We start from the raw sequence: 17,969 nt of genomic DNA, 5'->3' as shown, positions 1-17,969 counted from the left end.
TTTTCAGCTTGCGAGCTACTTATAAAATGACCAAATCAAAATGATCTACCTACTATAAAAATGCAAAACAAATTTATAAAACAAATTTATATAAAAAATTTTTATGTCAAAGCACCAGTAAACAAAGCTTCTTCTCTAATTTGGTTTATTGTTGGTTTCATTAAACCATTAGAACATTTCAAGCCCCTGCTGTTTAACTAGACTCTGAACCAGCAGTTTGGAACCAGTGCTGAAACTGCTGATTGTTTTGAATGAATGAAAACTCTCAGTACTGGAACTGGGTTTGTTCCACTCCACTACACTTAATGAAGCACATGATAATCATCTGATGAGTTATATTAAGCATTGAGGACATTAAAGCTTGTAATGGTCCCCTATGAGGCCAGCTGCATAATACGTACTTGTTAGTTACAGTCAATTGCCACAAGGAGGCGCACAGGACAAAGATTTACATCAAACGTCTATGTTTAAAGATACAATGAAGTCAACAAATTGGCAACCCAGATACTGAATTTGCATATGCAGTATGTTCACTACTTATTATTTGCTTGTCCACTACTTTATTTACTTATTTGCTCATAGTGTCATGGGTTAAAAAATACAACATACAGCAAATAATATTCGACTGTATTCAGTAAACAAAATCTATTTGACAAAGCTTAGATTTTAGCATTTAAGTAGCCTATATGTTTGAAATACTAAATCAATAAATAAAAAGTTTATTTAGTTAGGTTTTTTCAATGCTTCAGAGGTGTTTTAGTCTTCACGGGACAATAAAATATATGAAGAGTATGGGTGTGACATATAGCCTAATGTAGCCTAATATAGCCCAAAATGATCCTCCTGTGAATCCTCTAAGGCTGAGGGACCTTTATTGTAGTGTCGGATAAAGATTCTTCTTAAGTATTCATTAAACATCCATTAAATAATGCTACAGTTAACAAAATTTTATAATTTGGTGTTTTCTGAAATTGCTATTTGCCCCGTTTAAAACTCTCGGGGGGAACAGGGCGTGGTCGCATCTTCACAATGCCAAGTAGCCCTTATTAGTGTAACAAAGGGACCGACAGAGTGGGAAGGTTTATTCAGGTGAAGCGCTTGATTGTGTCCAGAAGGGGGCAGCAAAGCGCCATAAAATAGGTACGCACACAGTAAGCGGTTCTGAAGAATTCAGGCTAAAAAAAAAAACCGCTTTGTCTCTCTAGTATAGACTCAAAGGCACTGCAGCCCAAACGCGACTGAAGGACCAAACTGGCAATGCGGGACGGGGAGCGAGAAGGAAGGATATAATATGGATTTTTTTGGTACTAGGCACAGAAATAGATCATGAAGGCGATGTAAAAGTTATGTGGCGGCGGTTTCTGCAGGTTTTTGAGAAAACCAGGAGATGTTGAGTGGACTATTCGAGACATCGGGGTGATGGAGGGAGAGGCGCGTTGCCTTCTGCGTGAAAACAAGACTCGGATTCCACCATCTGGACCGAGCTGAACCGTTTTAGTAGGACCCGCTGCATGACCGACGCGCGGGGAGCGGATTCATCACATTTCACAGTATGATGGGCCATCGTCGGTTCTGGTGCTGCAGATAGAAAACTGGTAATGTGATGTACGCATGAAGGGCCGAGACGCAGGCTAGAACCTCTCTCTGGACTCTCCTGGCAAGAAGATGCCAGATTTGATGAATTTAACCCAATTTGATCGTGAGGGTGAAGGTACCTAATTGAAAGGTCCACAGACTTACGTGTTTGACTGGTTCCGTTTGGGATCCCTGTTTGTAAGAGACGTCATGATGCCTTTGCGGTGTCACAGGAGCAAATCCGTGTGGGCCGCCCTGTGTGTGCTGGTCCTGTGTTGGTTCTACGTCTTCCCGGTATATAGGATGCCGAGCGACAAAGAGATTGTGGAGGATGTTCTGCGACAGGGCCAGTCGTGGAAGCGGAACCAGACCGGAATCGATCTGTACAGGTATGCAGGTGTACGCGGAATACGTATCAGTTCTTTAAGAAACCATAATAAGTTCAGCCTACTAAAATAGTCCACTTCAAAATGAGCAGACCTGTTCTGTATGATAGGGCAACCGAGAACTTCATCAGCCGAGTTCAAGAAAATGACGTGAATTATTATGTGTATGTTCTCGTTTCGGGTGTCAATCATTCGGGTGACCCTGTGGTTCGTGAAACATGTTCAGTATCACTCCGGTTTTACTTTAGAGCAGCGATAAGTGATCAAAGCTCCAGTGGCCCAGAATGTCCCTAAGAGGATGTGGATCAGACACTATCACAAAGCCGATTAAGATCATGCCAATAAGACATCTGGGTTTTTTTTTCTGCAGCGAGTTAGTTTACCATAGAGGTTCAGACTCGTTTTGTGTCAGATAATGATATGTGTAAAGACACTAGAGTGTATTTCTGGCTGTATAATGCAGGCATGTGTACATGTGTGTTGGTCTAGAAAGCTACTGGCAGACTGCTGCGACCCAAAGAGGATGTTTGCCATTACCAAGGAGAACTCACCAATGGGCAAGGTGTTGTGGTACGATGGTGAATTCTACCACTATCATACAGTCAACAACAAGACCTTCCCCTTCTTTGTACAGGTATGGTTGATATTACATAGGTGGCTGTAGATTAATGAATAAATACCATCAACAAAGCGAACTGTACGATCATTTCAGCTGTTCGTGTGTATGTATATATTGCATGTTGTTTCATATCACATTCCCCATAAGCTTATGACAAGGTTGTAGTCATCAGATATTTGTTGCAAACGAATATACTGTCCTACCGGGAGATTTTCTATACTATTTAAAACGATTTTAGTGTGGAAACAAAGTTGCATAGATGCAGTACACAGATTGTGAGTATTAGAGTTTTTGTTTATTATTAATTACAGTAAATTGTTAATTGGTGTAGTGATGGCTGTGTTGAATTATAAATAACTGACCAGTTCCAGTTTCACAGTATAAATGCCTCCATTGAGGTCTAATTAGGCTTTTTGGTGAAAACCTGCACTTGGAAGACACACAGCAGACATTCTCTAACCGAGGATCAGTTGCATATTTCAATAGTTCAGAGATTGTTGTGGTTATTACTGTAAGAGATTCCCATAAATACTTCTCGGCTTTGTGCCTTTGCAGTCTCAGCATGCTTAATGTCGACCGACTGTAAAAAATATATATATTATATACAGGAACGTCTGTAAGTCTGTACAGAAGTATTGAAGAAATAGTTTTAAATTCAATAAATCCTTATTCAAAAATGGAAACATATGTGAATATGCAGTTTAATGTCTTATCATTGTTACCACTAATGCTTTTTCTTGGAAGGACAGAGGGGTTTGGTGAAGCAGTCTGAGATAAATTGATAAATTGATCTTCTGAGTCCCAAACAACTGGTCCAGCACTATATTTCTGAGGTCTTGGTTGGAGACAAAGACATCTCCTCCTCTGAGCCTCATTAGGACTCAGTGGATCTTCATCCTCTCAGTTCCTCTATATATGCCTGATAAGGCTTTAACCACTACTGCTAAATTCATCAGTTCAAGGAGCCTTGAAGCGCTTGTGTTAACACCTCGGCTGACACTAAACAGAAGGTTTGTGTGCTGTGAAGAAAGACCTGACCTTCTGTAAGACATTAATTATTTATTGAAATCAAAGCCAAACAGAAGCAGGTCATCCACGTTTTGTTTTACATGTCTCAATCTTGCACTGATATTGAAAGTCTCAGAGAATGGTGGGCATGTTTCAGATGAACACAAATCACATTTTCTCAGATAAGTCAAGATATTGACATTTCATTTGGCTGGTATCTGACAAGGCCAACAAAAGTTATAGACATAAGTCCACTGCTTTGAGTTTTGTGAATTGCACTGTGTGAATGCATTCATAGGGTGACTTGACATAGGCATTTAAAGCATGCACTGAACATCAACAAAATCACGCAAAGCCATGAAGTAAGTGTGTGTGTATGCATTTTTACTTCGTCTGAAAGGACAAGTATTGGCTCAGCAGTTGAGAAACTGCCCGCTGGTGTGTATTATATTTCCAAATGAAGCATAAGTTGAAATTACAAACACAACGAGCAGCCCACCTACTGATACAGACTAGCGAGTCTATGCCTGCTTATCAGATGAATGCAAAACTTAAATTGCTGCTACGTGCAGACAAAGACGACACTGTAGTCATTTCTGGTACATCTTATTTAAAGGTTTATACTGTTCTACTGTTACATCCAGGTGGCATTCCAGTGTTAAGACTAGAGGACACCTGGCTGCCTAGCCTTACCGACTGGTGTCTGTTTGTAAGGGATTGTAAGACCCAGTTACAGGAGGTGTTCATTCCTAGGTGACTGAGCTTGGACACCAGTCTAGTGGGGATACCTGTGTTGAAGGTGGAACTGAAATCAATGAACAGCAACCGGCTGTAGCTGTTCTTGTTTCGGTGGGTGAAGGGCCTTGGAAAAGGCATCCTCAGTCAGTGTGTTTGAGCCATGTGCGAAATGTGCAAACTGGTGGGCGATCCAGCGATGGAGGAAGCTCCGCCTTCAGATGGCTGAGAACCAACTTCTCAAAGCACTTCATTTGCAACGGGGGGGGTGAGTGCTACAGGTCCGGAAGTCGTTCAGACGTGATGTAGTGGAACGATTTGGCACCGGAATCATAGTTGACGTCTTCCAGCAGGTGGGCACAGCAGCTTGAGCCAGTGACAGGTTGAATATGTGGGTGAAGACCTGGGCCAACTGTCCAGCACGTTCTCTGAGGTCATTTTAGTGGACACGGTACTAATTCAGCTCCAGCAGTTTGTAAAAGTAAAATCCACGCTCAGCACTCTAGATGATGAAGGATAAATGAAGACTGTAGGGGGCATGATTACGGAGTCTCGTGGAGAAGCGTTGTGCTTATGTGTCGCTTTGTGTGTTGGTGTTAGCGTGGATGAGTTTGCGTAGGACAGTGATAGGATGAAGCGAAATGGAGCACGACGAGTGAACCATGTCTTTCCTCTACCACTCTTAAGCCTTTATCACTCATCATGGCCTGACAGCGCTCTGCTTGGCAAAAATAAACAGGAAAGAGACACCCCAGGGGTCCCGTTCTTCCTGTACTGGGAATTATGCCCATTTCTAACGCTGACTGTTCCCTAAGCTCTCTATCCTTGCCACACTCTGTAGTGATGAGTGCACACGTGCTCACACACTCACACACAAACATATCATACACACGCACACATCCAGATTCTAACACATGAGGTATTGTTGTTCTTATTTCCTTATATTCACATTTGCATCCTTTATAACCCTATCCCTCTGCCCAGCTCCTGCCCCGGACAAATACTTTTTAGAAGAACATAATGGTGAATTAAAAAAAAGCTTACAGAGCTTTCATTATGAATTTTGTGAGATTTTACTCTTTTTTTTTCGGAACGCTTGTCATTTCTGTGAACTCATTCCCGTTTTACAGTTAAGGTCTCTTGCATAGCTCGTGAGAGAGACCAGAATCTGTGGTTCAGAGGAAGCGCACATGGTGTTATACACAGAATGGTGAGAATCCCTTTGGGTAGGGGTGTCTGCCAAATGTTATAAACGTATGAGACTGAAGATTAAATGCTTGGTGTATATTTGGCAATCTTCGTTAGCGTTTCTGGACCTTCTGAAAAAGCTCTCAGAGCAGAGACTGCAGCTACGTGATGTACAACACACTTGACAGGCTTGAAACACTTTTATCTGATTTTATCAGAAGCCCAAACTGCCCTAGGGAGAGATACACAGATGTTAGCCATCATAGTAACTGCTTTATTTGATCTTTATATTATTTTATTGACAAGTTTATCACCTAGGGCACTTTTTTTGTAATAGAGAAGCCACTTTCTGCTATGTCCTCCGTCACAGGAAGGGGGTTGTGGGTGAAACCCAGGATGTCCTCAGCTCTGTCATATGGTTTTGACCATGTGAAGGGTTTGCTGCCTCTTAATATACTGCATTTATTAATTCTTTTTGTTGTTGTCAAATTTGGAACTTCTGCTTCTGGGTTTTGTCTCCTTAGTTTCTGTGGTCTCTGTTTCTGTCCGCTAGCCTCATCCTTCCTGTGCATTAATCTCTGTCTCTCTCTCTCTTTCTCTCTCTCATTCTCTGTCACTCTCTTTCTAGCTCTTTTTTAGTTTGCTCTGGCTTTGACAGGCATATCTTCACATACTGAGTTCAGTGGTATGATCCTGTAAGGCACCAGTCTCTTTCTTCACATACTGAGTTCAGTGGTATGATCCTGTAAGGCACCAGTCTCTTTCTTCACATACTGAGTTCAGTGGTATGATCATGTAAGGCACCAGTCTCTTTCTTCACATGCCACCCTTTCATTGTATTTTTGGAACCAAAGCTTCATTCATTGGTGATTTGAGAGAGTGGAGAAAGGGGACATGTGGGGTGGGGGACGTGGGGGACGTGGGAGAGGGATGGAAACTCTCTGGAATAATGACTCCAATTGTTCCTGCCAAGATGTCTTGAAGAGTCACACAGCTTCTCAACTTGACTACTGTGTGTGGGTTTGTGTGTGTGTGTGTGTGTGTGTGTGTGTGTGTGTGTGTGTGTGTGTGTGTGTGGGTTCACAGGCTTCCGGTCAGAACAACATTCCATTTTCCTTCAATATGTTCAGCAAACAAGCATGCATGACCAATTATTTTAGATATAAATATAATATATGTATATGTGTGTGTATAGCAAAACCTCCATATCACTCTACGGTCAATCCACAACTAATCATGTAATTTCTACAAATCCTCGAACGTTTGAAAGAACAAATGCTACCTACTAACTTACTGATTTTTTTTTTCAACAGAGGTTAAGAGATCATACATGGTCATCGATAATAAAGATGGTTTGAGAACTTTAAACATCTCTTTTATTCCTGTGTCTCTGTATTTTTTGGTTGCCAGGATATTCCGCTGAAGCTTCCTCTGAAGAAGTGCTCGGTGGTGGGGAACGGAGGAGTTCTGAAGAACAGTGCCTGTGGCAGAGACATAGACCAGGCCGACTTTGTCATGAGGTAACATCTGAACCTGTTGTGTGAGTCTTCATCAGCCATGCTGTTATTGGCTGGAATAGATCAGCCATGCTGTTATTGGCTGGAATAGATCAGCCATGCTGTTATTGGGTGGTAGAGCTCAGCTACAGTCTCATTGGGTGGAATAGTTCAGCTACACTCTCATTGGATAGAAAAGCTCAGTTAGTCTTATTGGGTGGAATAGCTCAGCTACAGTCTTATTGAGTGGTAGAACTCAGCTGCACCCTTATTGGTTGATAGAGCTCAGCTGCACCCTTATTGGGTGGAATGGCTCAGCTAAACTCTTATTGGGTGGTGGAGCTCAGCTGCAGTCTTATTGGTTGGTAGAGCTCAACTACACTCTTATTGGGTGCAAATGGATTGATTCCTGTCTCCCTCATCAGTCATGTCAACACCTGTCAGTTGTGGGCATCTGTTAACTTTGCCAAGCAGTGGCATCTCCCAGCTGCCCTGTGATATCACATGAGTGACAGCTGTAAATGAAGCGGAGTGCAGAGGTTTGTTTTGGCCCCTCCCACTTCTGGATTGGTCTAGCTATTATGCAAAAGGGGAGTATGGGACCCCCCCCCCAAACAAAAAAAAAACGACAACTGATTCAGTTCAGATGTCAACAGTTGTGTGAAGACATCCACTTGTGACCAAGAATGGAGCAGCTGATAGGCCTTAGAAATAACAAATATTAAAGGCTAAATATAAAGAGCCTCAAAAGTCAAAAAGGAAGTTTGTGTTATCTCTCTTTCTGTCTTTCTCTATCTCCCTTTTCTTTCTTTGTCTCTCATTCTAGATGTAACCTGCCACCACTGTCCAAAGAATATATCGATGATGTGGGTACAAGGACCCAGCTGGTGACAGCCAACCCTAGTATTATAGAGAAAAGGTACATGTGGTTTGACATGCAGTGCAGTCGTTTTAGTGGATACTTTGCCCTAAAGCATATTCCAAAAAAAAAAACATTGACTTTTGTTAATACTAAATACGCTGCTATAGGACAAGGACAAAGTGACCATATGTTAATACAAAATACATTTCTGTATGATGCAATGTATCAGTACAGGTGTTTGGTTTTATTTCAGTGACTCTATTCTGAAATGGCTCTATTCTCTCTCTCTCTCTCTCTCTCTCTCTCTCTCTCTCTCTCTCTCTCTCTCTCTCTCTCTGTTCCCACCCCCAAGCTTTCAAAACCTGCTCTGGTCACGAAAGGCCTTCGTGGAGAACATGAAGGCCTACGGCTCCAGCTACATCTACATGCCTGCTTTCTCCATGAAGCCGGGCACCGAGCCCTCCCTGCGTGCCTACCACGCCCTGGCCGACTCCGCCTCCAACCAGACCGTGATCTTCGCCAACCCGGACTTCCTGAAGAACGTGGGCCGCTTCTGGAAGAGGCGGGGTGTGCACGGCAAGCGCCTGTCCACGGGCCTCTTCCTGGTCAGCCTGGCTCTGGGCCTTTGTGACGAGGTGACGGCCTACGGCTTCTGGCCATTCGCCACGGGCCTGGACGAGCGTCCGGTCAGCCACCACTACTACGACAACGTGCTGCCGTCATCTGGGTTCCACGCCATGCCCGAGGAGTTTCTGCAGCTGTGGCACCTGCACAAGAGCGGTACGATGCGTGTGCGCGTGGGACCCTGTGCACGCCACGGCAACGAGTAGGAGGCGGAGCTTGTCGTCCTGGGTGACCACCACCGTGAACTGTTCTTCAGATTAGCATGAGAATGAAGACTAGGGGGGCGTGGCAGTTGTGAGACCACCCCTAGTGCTTGATCCCTGTGGATGAAGACTCAATACTCCAGCCTATTATACACCCAAATACACCCTCCTCCCACACACACACACACACACACACCTCCTTTTCTATTTCCAAAGGACTATCCTTAAGATCCGCAGGGCGTCTGACTGCAAATGTTCACTACAAGATGGATGAGCTTGAGTTTGGAGGTGCAGGGACAGTTGTTGTGTCCACTGCCGCTACATTTCTGGACCTCGCAGGACGTTTTGTTGGAAGCCAGGCAGGAGGACAGGGGACAGGGGGCAGGGACTTCAAGATGTCATGAAGACATCCAGAAAAGGGAGAAGGAGGGAGAATCAGTGCCAAGGCAACAGAGAGGCACAGTCAGGGAGGGCGGAAAGGAGTGGAGAGCTAAAAATGAAGGTGTCAGATATTTACTCTCTGGATTTGGGCTGCTACATCCCCAGAGTTCTATATTTTGGGTGCATAGGAAGAACTGACAGTAAAAGACTGACGTGTCGTTATTCTTTATGTACATAAAGGTCTATCCACAAAAAAAAAGGAACATAATAACATTTTGTGAAATGAATGTACTGCAAATGCACTGCTGTAAAACCTAGTTTAAATATTCATTCATCAAACAGTCATTTATTTTGTTGGCCCTGGAATGCATTCCTTGTGTAAGCATTATCAGCACTGACCTGCTCAGTGTTCTGGTTGGTGTTGTGATTCTACCAGATGTAAAGGTAATGACTTTAGTGTTTTGCTTTATGTTCTATTGCGGTACACTGTAAACTTTTTGCATATACAGTTTGTTTTTTTAGTCTCTTGAACTGGCATTTTTCTTGGCTTTTTGTCACAAAGCAAACAAGAAAAATTGCTAAGGGATGGATGGGGTGGTTACTAAAGAAAGTGTGTGTTTCCTCTCTTGTCCAAGAGTGGAGGCTAGGATGCTAAAATGGTGGTTTATTGTAGAACACTCATAGTCTAGTCTGAAAATAAAAACAAAAAATTAAAAAAATTCACAACACGCTCATGTTACAGATCAGGTTTATGAAGTCTATCCTCGCAGTCTGTGTGTCATATAATCACATTCCTCGAGAGGTAGTGTGCCTTTTTTTAATGGAAGATGGAAAAAAATATGTAAACGAGGCCAAGGAAAAATGCTTTTTCATCAAAGAGATTATGGCAGCATCATACAAGAACAAAATATTGATCTTGCTTTTATTTTTGCTTCTTGAGAATTTTAGTGGGCGATGTATTATTTCTGTCCAGTTTCGTGGGAAATATCCGTGGACGTTTCGGTGAGTCTTATAACAAGCTGGTTGCAGAAGGACCAATTTGAGTTGAATACATCGAGACGTTGCTTTTTTTCTTTGTCAATTCAAGACATTTTCTTACACCTACACTCACAAAGATTAGTAAACATTTTAAAGATGCTGGCTTTTGAATTTATGTTTCTATGTTTTGCCTTGTTCAGTATTGTTAATGAGTGAGATTGTAGCTTGTAGTAAAGCATGCTCGGCTGCAGTGTGTGTATTTGTTTAGGTGCTTGACTGTGGAGCCATTGTAATAATGGTTGCATTCATTTGTTCTCCTTGGATTTCTGAGACGTGTTAAGCTGCGGTACCCAAAGGGTAGCGGCACTTACCTCAGCCATTTCTCTCTCTGGCGATTCCCTCTACAACATTTGTAGAAAACAAATGTGAAATATGTAACTCTTCAGTATCTAGCTGCTTTCTGAGTCTATGACAAATCAGTTATTGTTTGTTTGTTTGTTTTTTACTGTAAACATGCTGAGCCAGGATTAAGAAGTGTACTTCAGTTCTCGTTTCTGTAAAAGGATGTGCTGAAGACTTGAAGTAAAAATAAAAATGCTGAAATTGGGAGAAACAAAAAGGTGACGTGCTGACTTCCTCGACTCAAGCCAGCAGATGAAGGCATCTTTGCTTCATCGTGTCGTGCTGAAAACTGTGGATGACACGAAGACCTTTGCAGGTCCTGCACATCATTTAGTGTCACTTGGTTTCTGGCAATAATACATAAAAAAAGACCAAGCAAATGATGTACAGGGAGCTACTGAAACAAGTAATAAAGTTCCCTAGTTTCATCTGCTGTGATTTTCCACCCTGCTGTCTTTGACACACTTAAGCCTGGTTAAAGCCTGGTTTATACTTGACGCGCCTCTCGGGTCCGCGCGGCGAAAATGACGTAATCGCTGTGGCTCCGCCCGTGCGCGAGGGCCTCGCGCGCTGTCGATTCGCGGGGGCGTGCACCTCTCGAATTTTATTGATGCGCTTTGACCCTCTTCCACCTTAGTGCAGCATGTTCGTTGATGCAAAAGGAAACATCACCAGTCTTGTCTTTAACCTTTTATTAAAAGCAAGTAAAAAAGACAGAGGGCTCTGGAGAGAACACACAGAGGCCTCTCTACTCTACTCTGTAGCTTTGTGTGCAGGTCTCTCAAACAGAAACAGTATGATCTGTGTATAAGCCCCCACCTTTGCTACTCTGCGATGGAATCTCCCTATGTCTGAAAACCTATTTCTCTTAAATAGATTACGTCAGCCACTCTGCCCTGACCTTTTTACTGTTTTGCACATCTCGCAGATGCTGACGACCTGTTTTCAACTTAAAACATATTCTTTGAACTTGCACAGGTGTTAACGCATTCTAATATTCTGCTTAACTCTTGTAATACCCCTCCAAAATTATGAATATACTTTTGTAATTTAATGCACCCTATGCAGCATCATGTCTAACTTTAATATCAAGTTTACTGGTAAGCAAAATATATTGGTGCTAATGTTACTGATAAGAAAAAACCATTATATCAACACTATGCAATGTTTGTGGAGATGAAGAATGAGGCAGACGTCGCTGTGAACTCTGGGAGTTGTAGTTTCTACATCAGGGCTGCATGACACTGCTCTGATTTTCCATCCTGCTGTCTTTGTCACACTTTTGATGTCTGCAGTTAATACGCGTTTTTGCACGAAACAGTACACTAGAACTCATTTCCTCATCTAAATCCTTATTAATATTTATATTTCTAAAAGCCTAATTCTAGTACCAATTTCACTCGTTACTGTGAGTCTGTTAAATATTCATATAGTGTAAAAACGAAATGTCACAGGTATAGGTAGGTTAAAGCTACAAAACGTGTAAATAAAATTTAAATAAAAATGTATCTGTGGAAATGTATGAATATTAATTACTTGAAAAAAAAAATCACTTTTGTAAGTGAAATAAGCTAGTGACTGTGTCTGAAACTCTTTAATGACCAAAAGACAAAAATAGTCTGATCTAATTCTTGCTTTTATTGCATTTAAGTAAATGGCTTTAAATATGTAAACTGTACCCCTGAAAGTAATGGGAAACATGTTTTTTATCAGGTATACAGCTGAGAATGTTTCTAATTATTATTTTTATTTTGGTATAGCAGTCACTGTCCATGGCATATGGGATCAAATTAATTATTCAAGTATTTCAAAATGTAAGACGATGACACAGTTGAGATGACTGTGTCACCCACCTAAAGCACTTCTGAGTATAGGAGTCATTAACACATCTTCTGAGTATAGGATTCAGAGTCATTAACACATCTTCTGAGTATAGGATTCAGAGTCATTAACACACCTTCTGAGTATAGGATTCAGAGTCATTAACACATCTTCTGAGTATAGGATTCAGAGTCATTAACACACCTTCTGAGTATAGGATTCAGAGTCATTAACACACCTTCTGAGTATAGGATTCAGAGTCATTAACACATCTTCTGAGTATAGGATTCAGAGTCATTAACACATCTGAGTATAGGATTCAGAGTCATTAACACATCTTCTGAGTATAGGATTCAGAGTCATTAACACATCTTCCGGGCACACCATGATTGCCCCACAATTCTGAAATGTTTGAATTCTTGTAACAAATCAAGTTTTGGAGAAGGCAATGGTGACGCTTTCTGTGTTTGTCTCTGCTGATGGCAGATTGTGGGTTGTGAAACTAGGATTAGTGTCGTCCAAAAATTGACTGTTTCCTCCCCAATACAGAAAGAAATGGATTCACTGCTGTCTCCTTGGAGACAACCAAGTGCCAGAGAATTAGTAGCTATAGAAGACCACCACAACCACCGTGTCATTTATCTTTCTGTTTAACAGACAATTAAAGAATTGGAGAGGACACACACAAAAAAGAAATAACATACAAAAATGAAAATATTTATTGGTTTATTAGTACTAGCCACTTGATGATTTATGATAAAATTAATATTTCCACACAAGCACATACACATGCATGTGCATACATTTTTCATTTCATGCAGTCCACATGAAATATGGAGCATGTTTCTTCCAGTACCAGATGCTAGAGCAGGAGCAGAGGTTTAATACACCCACACAAAGCTGACCATGGTTCCGGCGCACTGTAAACACACTTGATCAGCCCAGACTACTTACCGCCCAGACTGTGCGTCTGTCTGGGCTGCGGACGCAAGGCCTCTGAGGACAGATCGCCCTTTGCTTCAGCGCCTGCTCTGTGCTTAGCCACTTAGTTAGTTTCAGTAAATTCGTTTATTCCAGGATAGAGTTTCATGATAAGGATTTGAGATAGCTAATAGACTTTGCCATTTTATTTCAATGGCTTTCTTTCAAGAGTAAGCAGCAGGCCGTCCGCGCGAGCGTCTCATTAACGCTGCGCGAGAAGCTGAAACATTTGGTCCGACCAGCACATTTTGTACTTCACACGTATTTGCTGAGCCAAAACGCTGCAGGATTTTGCAGGATTTTGCAAGTTCTGCAGTAAAGACCATCTTTAATCCAGGATAAAGACCTGGTCTGGACTTCAGAAAGATGTCAACGGTGAATTCAATTCACCCAAAGAAATATCTGTTGCAATATCCTGTCTGTGTTTTGATGGAGGGGCCTGCAGATGTATCCTGTGGCTCTCTGTCCACACGTGCAGATAGATAAAGAGCTGTTGATGACTTCTCCACCGTGAGCGCTGGGGATGGAGGAAGCTGTGCTTGCTCATTTATTTTTGCAGGAGGTGATGAGAGCATCACCATCTCGTTCAGAAAATCGTCCTGATTTGTCTGACTTTCACAAAATGTTAAGAGCACACAGAGCAGATGTTTCATGTGCAGCAGACTTATGCTGCAAAATCCAACGTGCACCAAATAAGCTTCCCACGTTACCAACCACAATTACCATGTGCACTTTTGGAACACCCAAGAGCAAATAAGAATAATGATACACTGCGTTCATGTGTATCGGTTTATATTTATACTACAGACGTAAATAAACTTTCACGAAGTTTATTATTATCTGCTGTGTGATTTATTCTGTACGTATGCACATATACTCAGCAGGCCCTTCATAAGCTTTCTGTAAGCCTCCGCAGTAGGTAATGGTTGTATAGTGTAAGTAATGTGTGTGAAGCCCCATGGTAGAGGTGCAGTAGGCCTGAAACAGACACTGCACCTCTACTGCCAACATACACTCAGAAGATAAAAATATCTTGGCCTAGTATTGTAAGAAGCTCGCATAATTACCTGGATTTCAGCAAACCTGTTTGAACTGGATGCTGTTAAAAGTCCACAGTAAAATCATCAAATTTTCTCATCACTAGCTAAAAGGATTTGGGGGGGGTTGTTGTTTTTTTTGTCTTTGTTCCGTGAAGAGTCATTGAAGCTTTTCAGACTCCTCGCCGCAGCCGTACCTGCACTCGTGCCTTGCTGCCGTAGCAACCGGCCTCTGATTGCCTGCGATTTATTAACTCCTATTTCATTTTCAAACAGATGCGTTATTCTGAGTTTGTCGTTCTTCTTTCCTGCTCCCATTTTTCCGCTAGGAACCACAGTCTGTTCGTCATGGCCATGTCTTCTGCGGATATACGCACTGGAAATATTTTAGCTGAGGTTGTCCTGATTTATTACCCTTAAACACTTTACATATTACACCCAGGAGATCACATCTGAAACCTGAAGTATAAAGAAGTCACCCTCCCACAGTTGTCTTAAAATAAATCATTGTTTAATCTGCCTTCTCATAGTGGAAGTTATTCATTAACCAAAGGCATGACCTCAACCAGGAATTACTGTGCTTCTCTGATTGAATGGAGACGTTTGTTCTTGTGGAGGAGAGAGATGTAATGTCCTATACCCCTTATATTCTGATATTAATTTTAAAAATGATTGATTGATTGATTGATTTGTGTGTGTATGTGGACCTGATGAGTTTCTGGTGAAGCTTTGTCAGAGTGTCATGGTATAGCCCCTGACTCCTCCCTCTGGCGTGTCTGTGTGAGTGTTTATGTTTGTCTGTGTCCATGTGCATGTGTGTTTATGTGTCTTGTTAATGTTCTTGTATTCAACTGTGCATCTTGTCCAGCGTCTTTGTCCGTTCTTGTTTGACGTTAGTCCCGCTACATTATGTGTCCGTTCAGTATTCTTACCGTGGTGTCGATAATAAAGACGCAACATAGCCTGCTCTCATCTCAGAGTCCTGCCTCCCTCACACATCACACAGTATATGCAAACACTGGAAAGTACCCAGTTATTCATGCTTTGCCCATGCACATCCCACAAGACCATCACAAGAACATTAACCCAATTAACAAACAAACAAACTGGTACTGGGCTTCCCTGTGGTTCTTACTGTATTACTGATCTCTAACGTGTTTTCAAGATGTTTTGAGGTTGAGGTTCAGATTGATGACATGAAGGTTGAAGGTGGGGGAGGGGGACAGGGGTGTTGGTGGGGGGTGTGTGGGTTGTATGTGTGCGTGGGTGATTGATGGTTTTCTTTCAACATCCTGAAGCATTGTTTGACGTCATCTTATGATTCGTTGACACGAGGTGTCCAAGACAAGGAGATCTTTGTTCATTAACAGCGCATGAGCGTACAGAACACGCCAATTCTGCTGGCATCCTCTCATAAGACCTTTTTCAAGGAGTCCTAATTTTATGAATACTGATTACCCATTGTACTACACACCAGCATACAGTTAAGAACTCACTCATGGACTTACAAGCCTCCACATCTCGGATCTTCATTGGAATTGGAACAGAAAACATGAAATCTATTGTTCCCACAGTTGACAGTTTGGACATGCCATAATCTTCCTTTCAAGCAATTATTGTCATTACATAAGCTGTAAATGTAGTTGAAGGAAGTGCTTACAAAGTGAAAGGATCAAAGCTTTAGGCAAAAAAAAAAATTCCTATGAATGTTTATCTTCTTTTAACAAAATGAACATTCTATTAACAAAACGTTGAACACTAATCACTAAACACTTACATATTGCACATATACACTCTCTCTGCATACCCTCAATGACAAGTTTCATCACAAAGCACACTTAACCTCATTAATGAAGAATATACTGCTATTTAAAACACTTAAGACCTCTCACAACAAAACACAAATAAAAAATAGATGTCCTGGTTTAAGCAAAAGCAGACTTAATCAATCATGCTCAGTTCATAAGATGCAATTAACCAGTAAGAAAACAGTGATCCAGATTTAATTCATACATTGAAGAAACTTAAATGAGCTCTTTGGCATGTTTGGTGCAAATCCACAATCTAGCATTGAAGTGGCTGGGAAAAGCTGTAAGGTAGCACGTCATGACAGTCCTCAGTGATCTTCAGGAGTCTCAGTGATCTTCAGGAGTTTCAGTGGTCTTTAGGAGTCTCAGTGATCTTTCCAATACTGTAATGTGGTCAGTGAATGGTTCATCAGCAGTTTCCTCCTTCCACATTATTCCCCTTACAGAAGAGCAACCTTAGCGGCAGGATGGTTATTGCATGGATTATAGAACAAGTTATTTCGCCTGCCCAGGCCCAAAGATACAGCAGAATAAATAGAAATAAAATGTTTATTTCTCAAGTATGTCTAATGCAATATTCATTTGCAGATATCTCCAGATATACTGGCAGATATACAATATGCCAATTTGAAGAGTTGGATTTATGTTTTGGAAAATTGCAGTTTAGAAAGTGTTCTAAACATTGCCAATTATAATCATAGATCACTATAAACCCAAACCCAAAAAATATATTATCATTTATTTGAAAAAAAACAGGAGATATGCTCACGGATAAAATGCAATATTAATATAATTAATGAAAGTCAGCAAAAACATAGCCCGAGTAAGAACAAAAAAACAGAGAGAGAGAGAGAGAGAGAGAGAGAGAGAGAGAGATCAGTCCAAAGTTATAAACAGAGAAAGAGATCAGTCCAAAGTTAAAATAGAGAGAGCAATATCAAAATTAAAAACCAGAAAGAAAAATGGCAAACAAATCCAAAAGTCAAAATCTCCAATGGGATATGATAATGTCATACATAAACGTTCATAATAATTAATTTTAATTTGCATATATTGAATAATGTATGGTCTGGGGATTCCAAAGACTGTATGTCAAAATTGTATACCGGTAATTATTCTTGAACATGCATATAAATATGAGTTCTTTGTATGCGTGTTGGTCATTTTCTGGAGGGTTTTTTCCAGCCAGGGGGAAACCCCTATCGGGTGTGGGAGAGTCTCTCAGTTGTACATCAGTGTTGATCTACAATAAAGTGGGACCTGTTATTTTCATGAAATGATATAGAAGTCTACCTTCTTAATTTTATTATGTATGAATTATTTTGTTACTGGTTTGTTTAGGGATAATTCAATGGCCATAATATAATGTAGGACCCGGCATACTGGGAATTGTGGAGTACGTGGTTATAGTCTGTATAGACTGTAACGTGACACTATCATATATTTATCCCATATATAAGATAAAGTATATATTCTCTGAATAGAACTCCAAATTATTCTTCTTCCAAGGCACACAGTGCCAGAAGCATCATCATTACTATCATTACACACTGACGGGATACTTCAAAACAGTATTCATATTATTATACTACTCATTTTGTAAATGTTATAATATTTTCATTTGTGTTGTGGCAATGAAGGTCCTTGTTTAACTACCTTCTTTCATTACAGGCCCTGCAACATAACAACGCTATATCCAGCATCATAAACATCTTTAGACTGCAGAGTATACTTTTTCCCCATCTATTTCTTAATTACTTACACATTTTTACATGTAGATGAGGTTCAGTGCCCTGGGCCACTAGTGTAATACTCTAAAAGTTTACTGGAGCTGACTCATTGTAAACTGCATAAAAAGTTTTAAC

The 17,969-nt window shown here is 41.1% G+C and overlaps 2 protein-coding genes across 2 annotated transcripts in view; one reads left to right on the top strand and one right to left on the bottom strand.

Annotated features, from left to right (window-relative positions):
• Window positions 1-17,969, bottom strand: part of tnni1d (troponin I, skeletal, slow d) — a 32,028-nt gene that overhangs the window by 11,615 nt on the left and 2,444 nt on the right. The gene's annotated exons all lie outside the window — the stretch shown is intronic.
• st8sia1 (ST8 alpha-N-acetyl-neuraminide alpha-2,8-sialyltransferase 1) lies at window positions 1,186-10,215 on the top strand. The gene is made up of 5 exons (XM_077004718.1): window positions 1,186-1,964; window positions 2,451-2,595; window positions 6,922-7,031; window positions 7,834-7,926; window positions 8,222-10,215. Exons 1-5 carry the CDS (start codon window positions 1,786-1,788, stop codon window positions 8,697-8,699), a joined length of 1,005 nt encoding a protein of 334 aa, XP_076860833.1. The 5' UTR covers window positions 1,186-1,785; the 3' UTR covers window positions 8,700-10,215.

Source organism: Brachyhypopomus gauderio, chromosome 5 (assembly GCF_052324685.1).
Source record: "Brachyhypopomus gauderio isolate BG-103 chromosome 5, BGAUD_0.2, whole genome shotgun sequence".
In the NCBI taxonomy this organism is placed as follows: Eukaryota; Metazoa; Chordata; class Actinopteri; order Gymnotiformes; family Hypopomidae; genus Brachyhypopomus; species Brachyhypopomus gauderio.
This window is presented reverse-complemented; position numbering and strand designations above follow the sequence as displayed.

What these genes read in the sequence shown, in the direction of transcription:
- st8sia1 (XM_077004718.1), top strand. Translation starts at nt 1,786, where the DNA reads ATGATGCCTTTGCGGTGTCACAGGAGCAAATCCGTGTGGGCCGCCCTG. An exon ending in CCTTCCCCTTCTTTGTACAG is followed by an intron (nt 2,596 to 6,921) that starts GTATGGTTGATA and finishes TTTGGTTGCCAG; the next exon opens with GATATTCCGCTGAAGCTTCC. An exon ending in CAGGCCGACTTTGTCATGAG is followed by an intron (nt 7,032 to 7,833) that starts GTAACATCTGAA and finishes CTCTCATTCTAG; the next exon opens with ATGTAACCTGCCACCACTGT.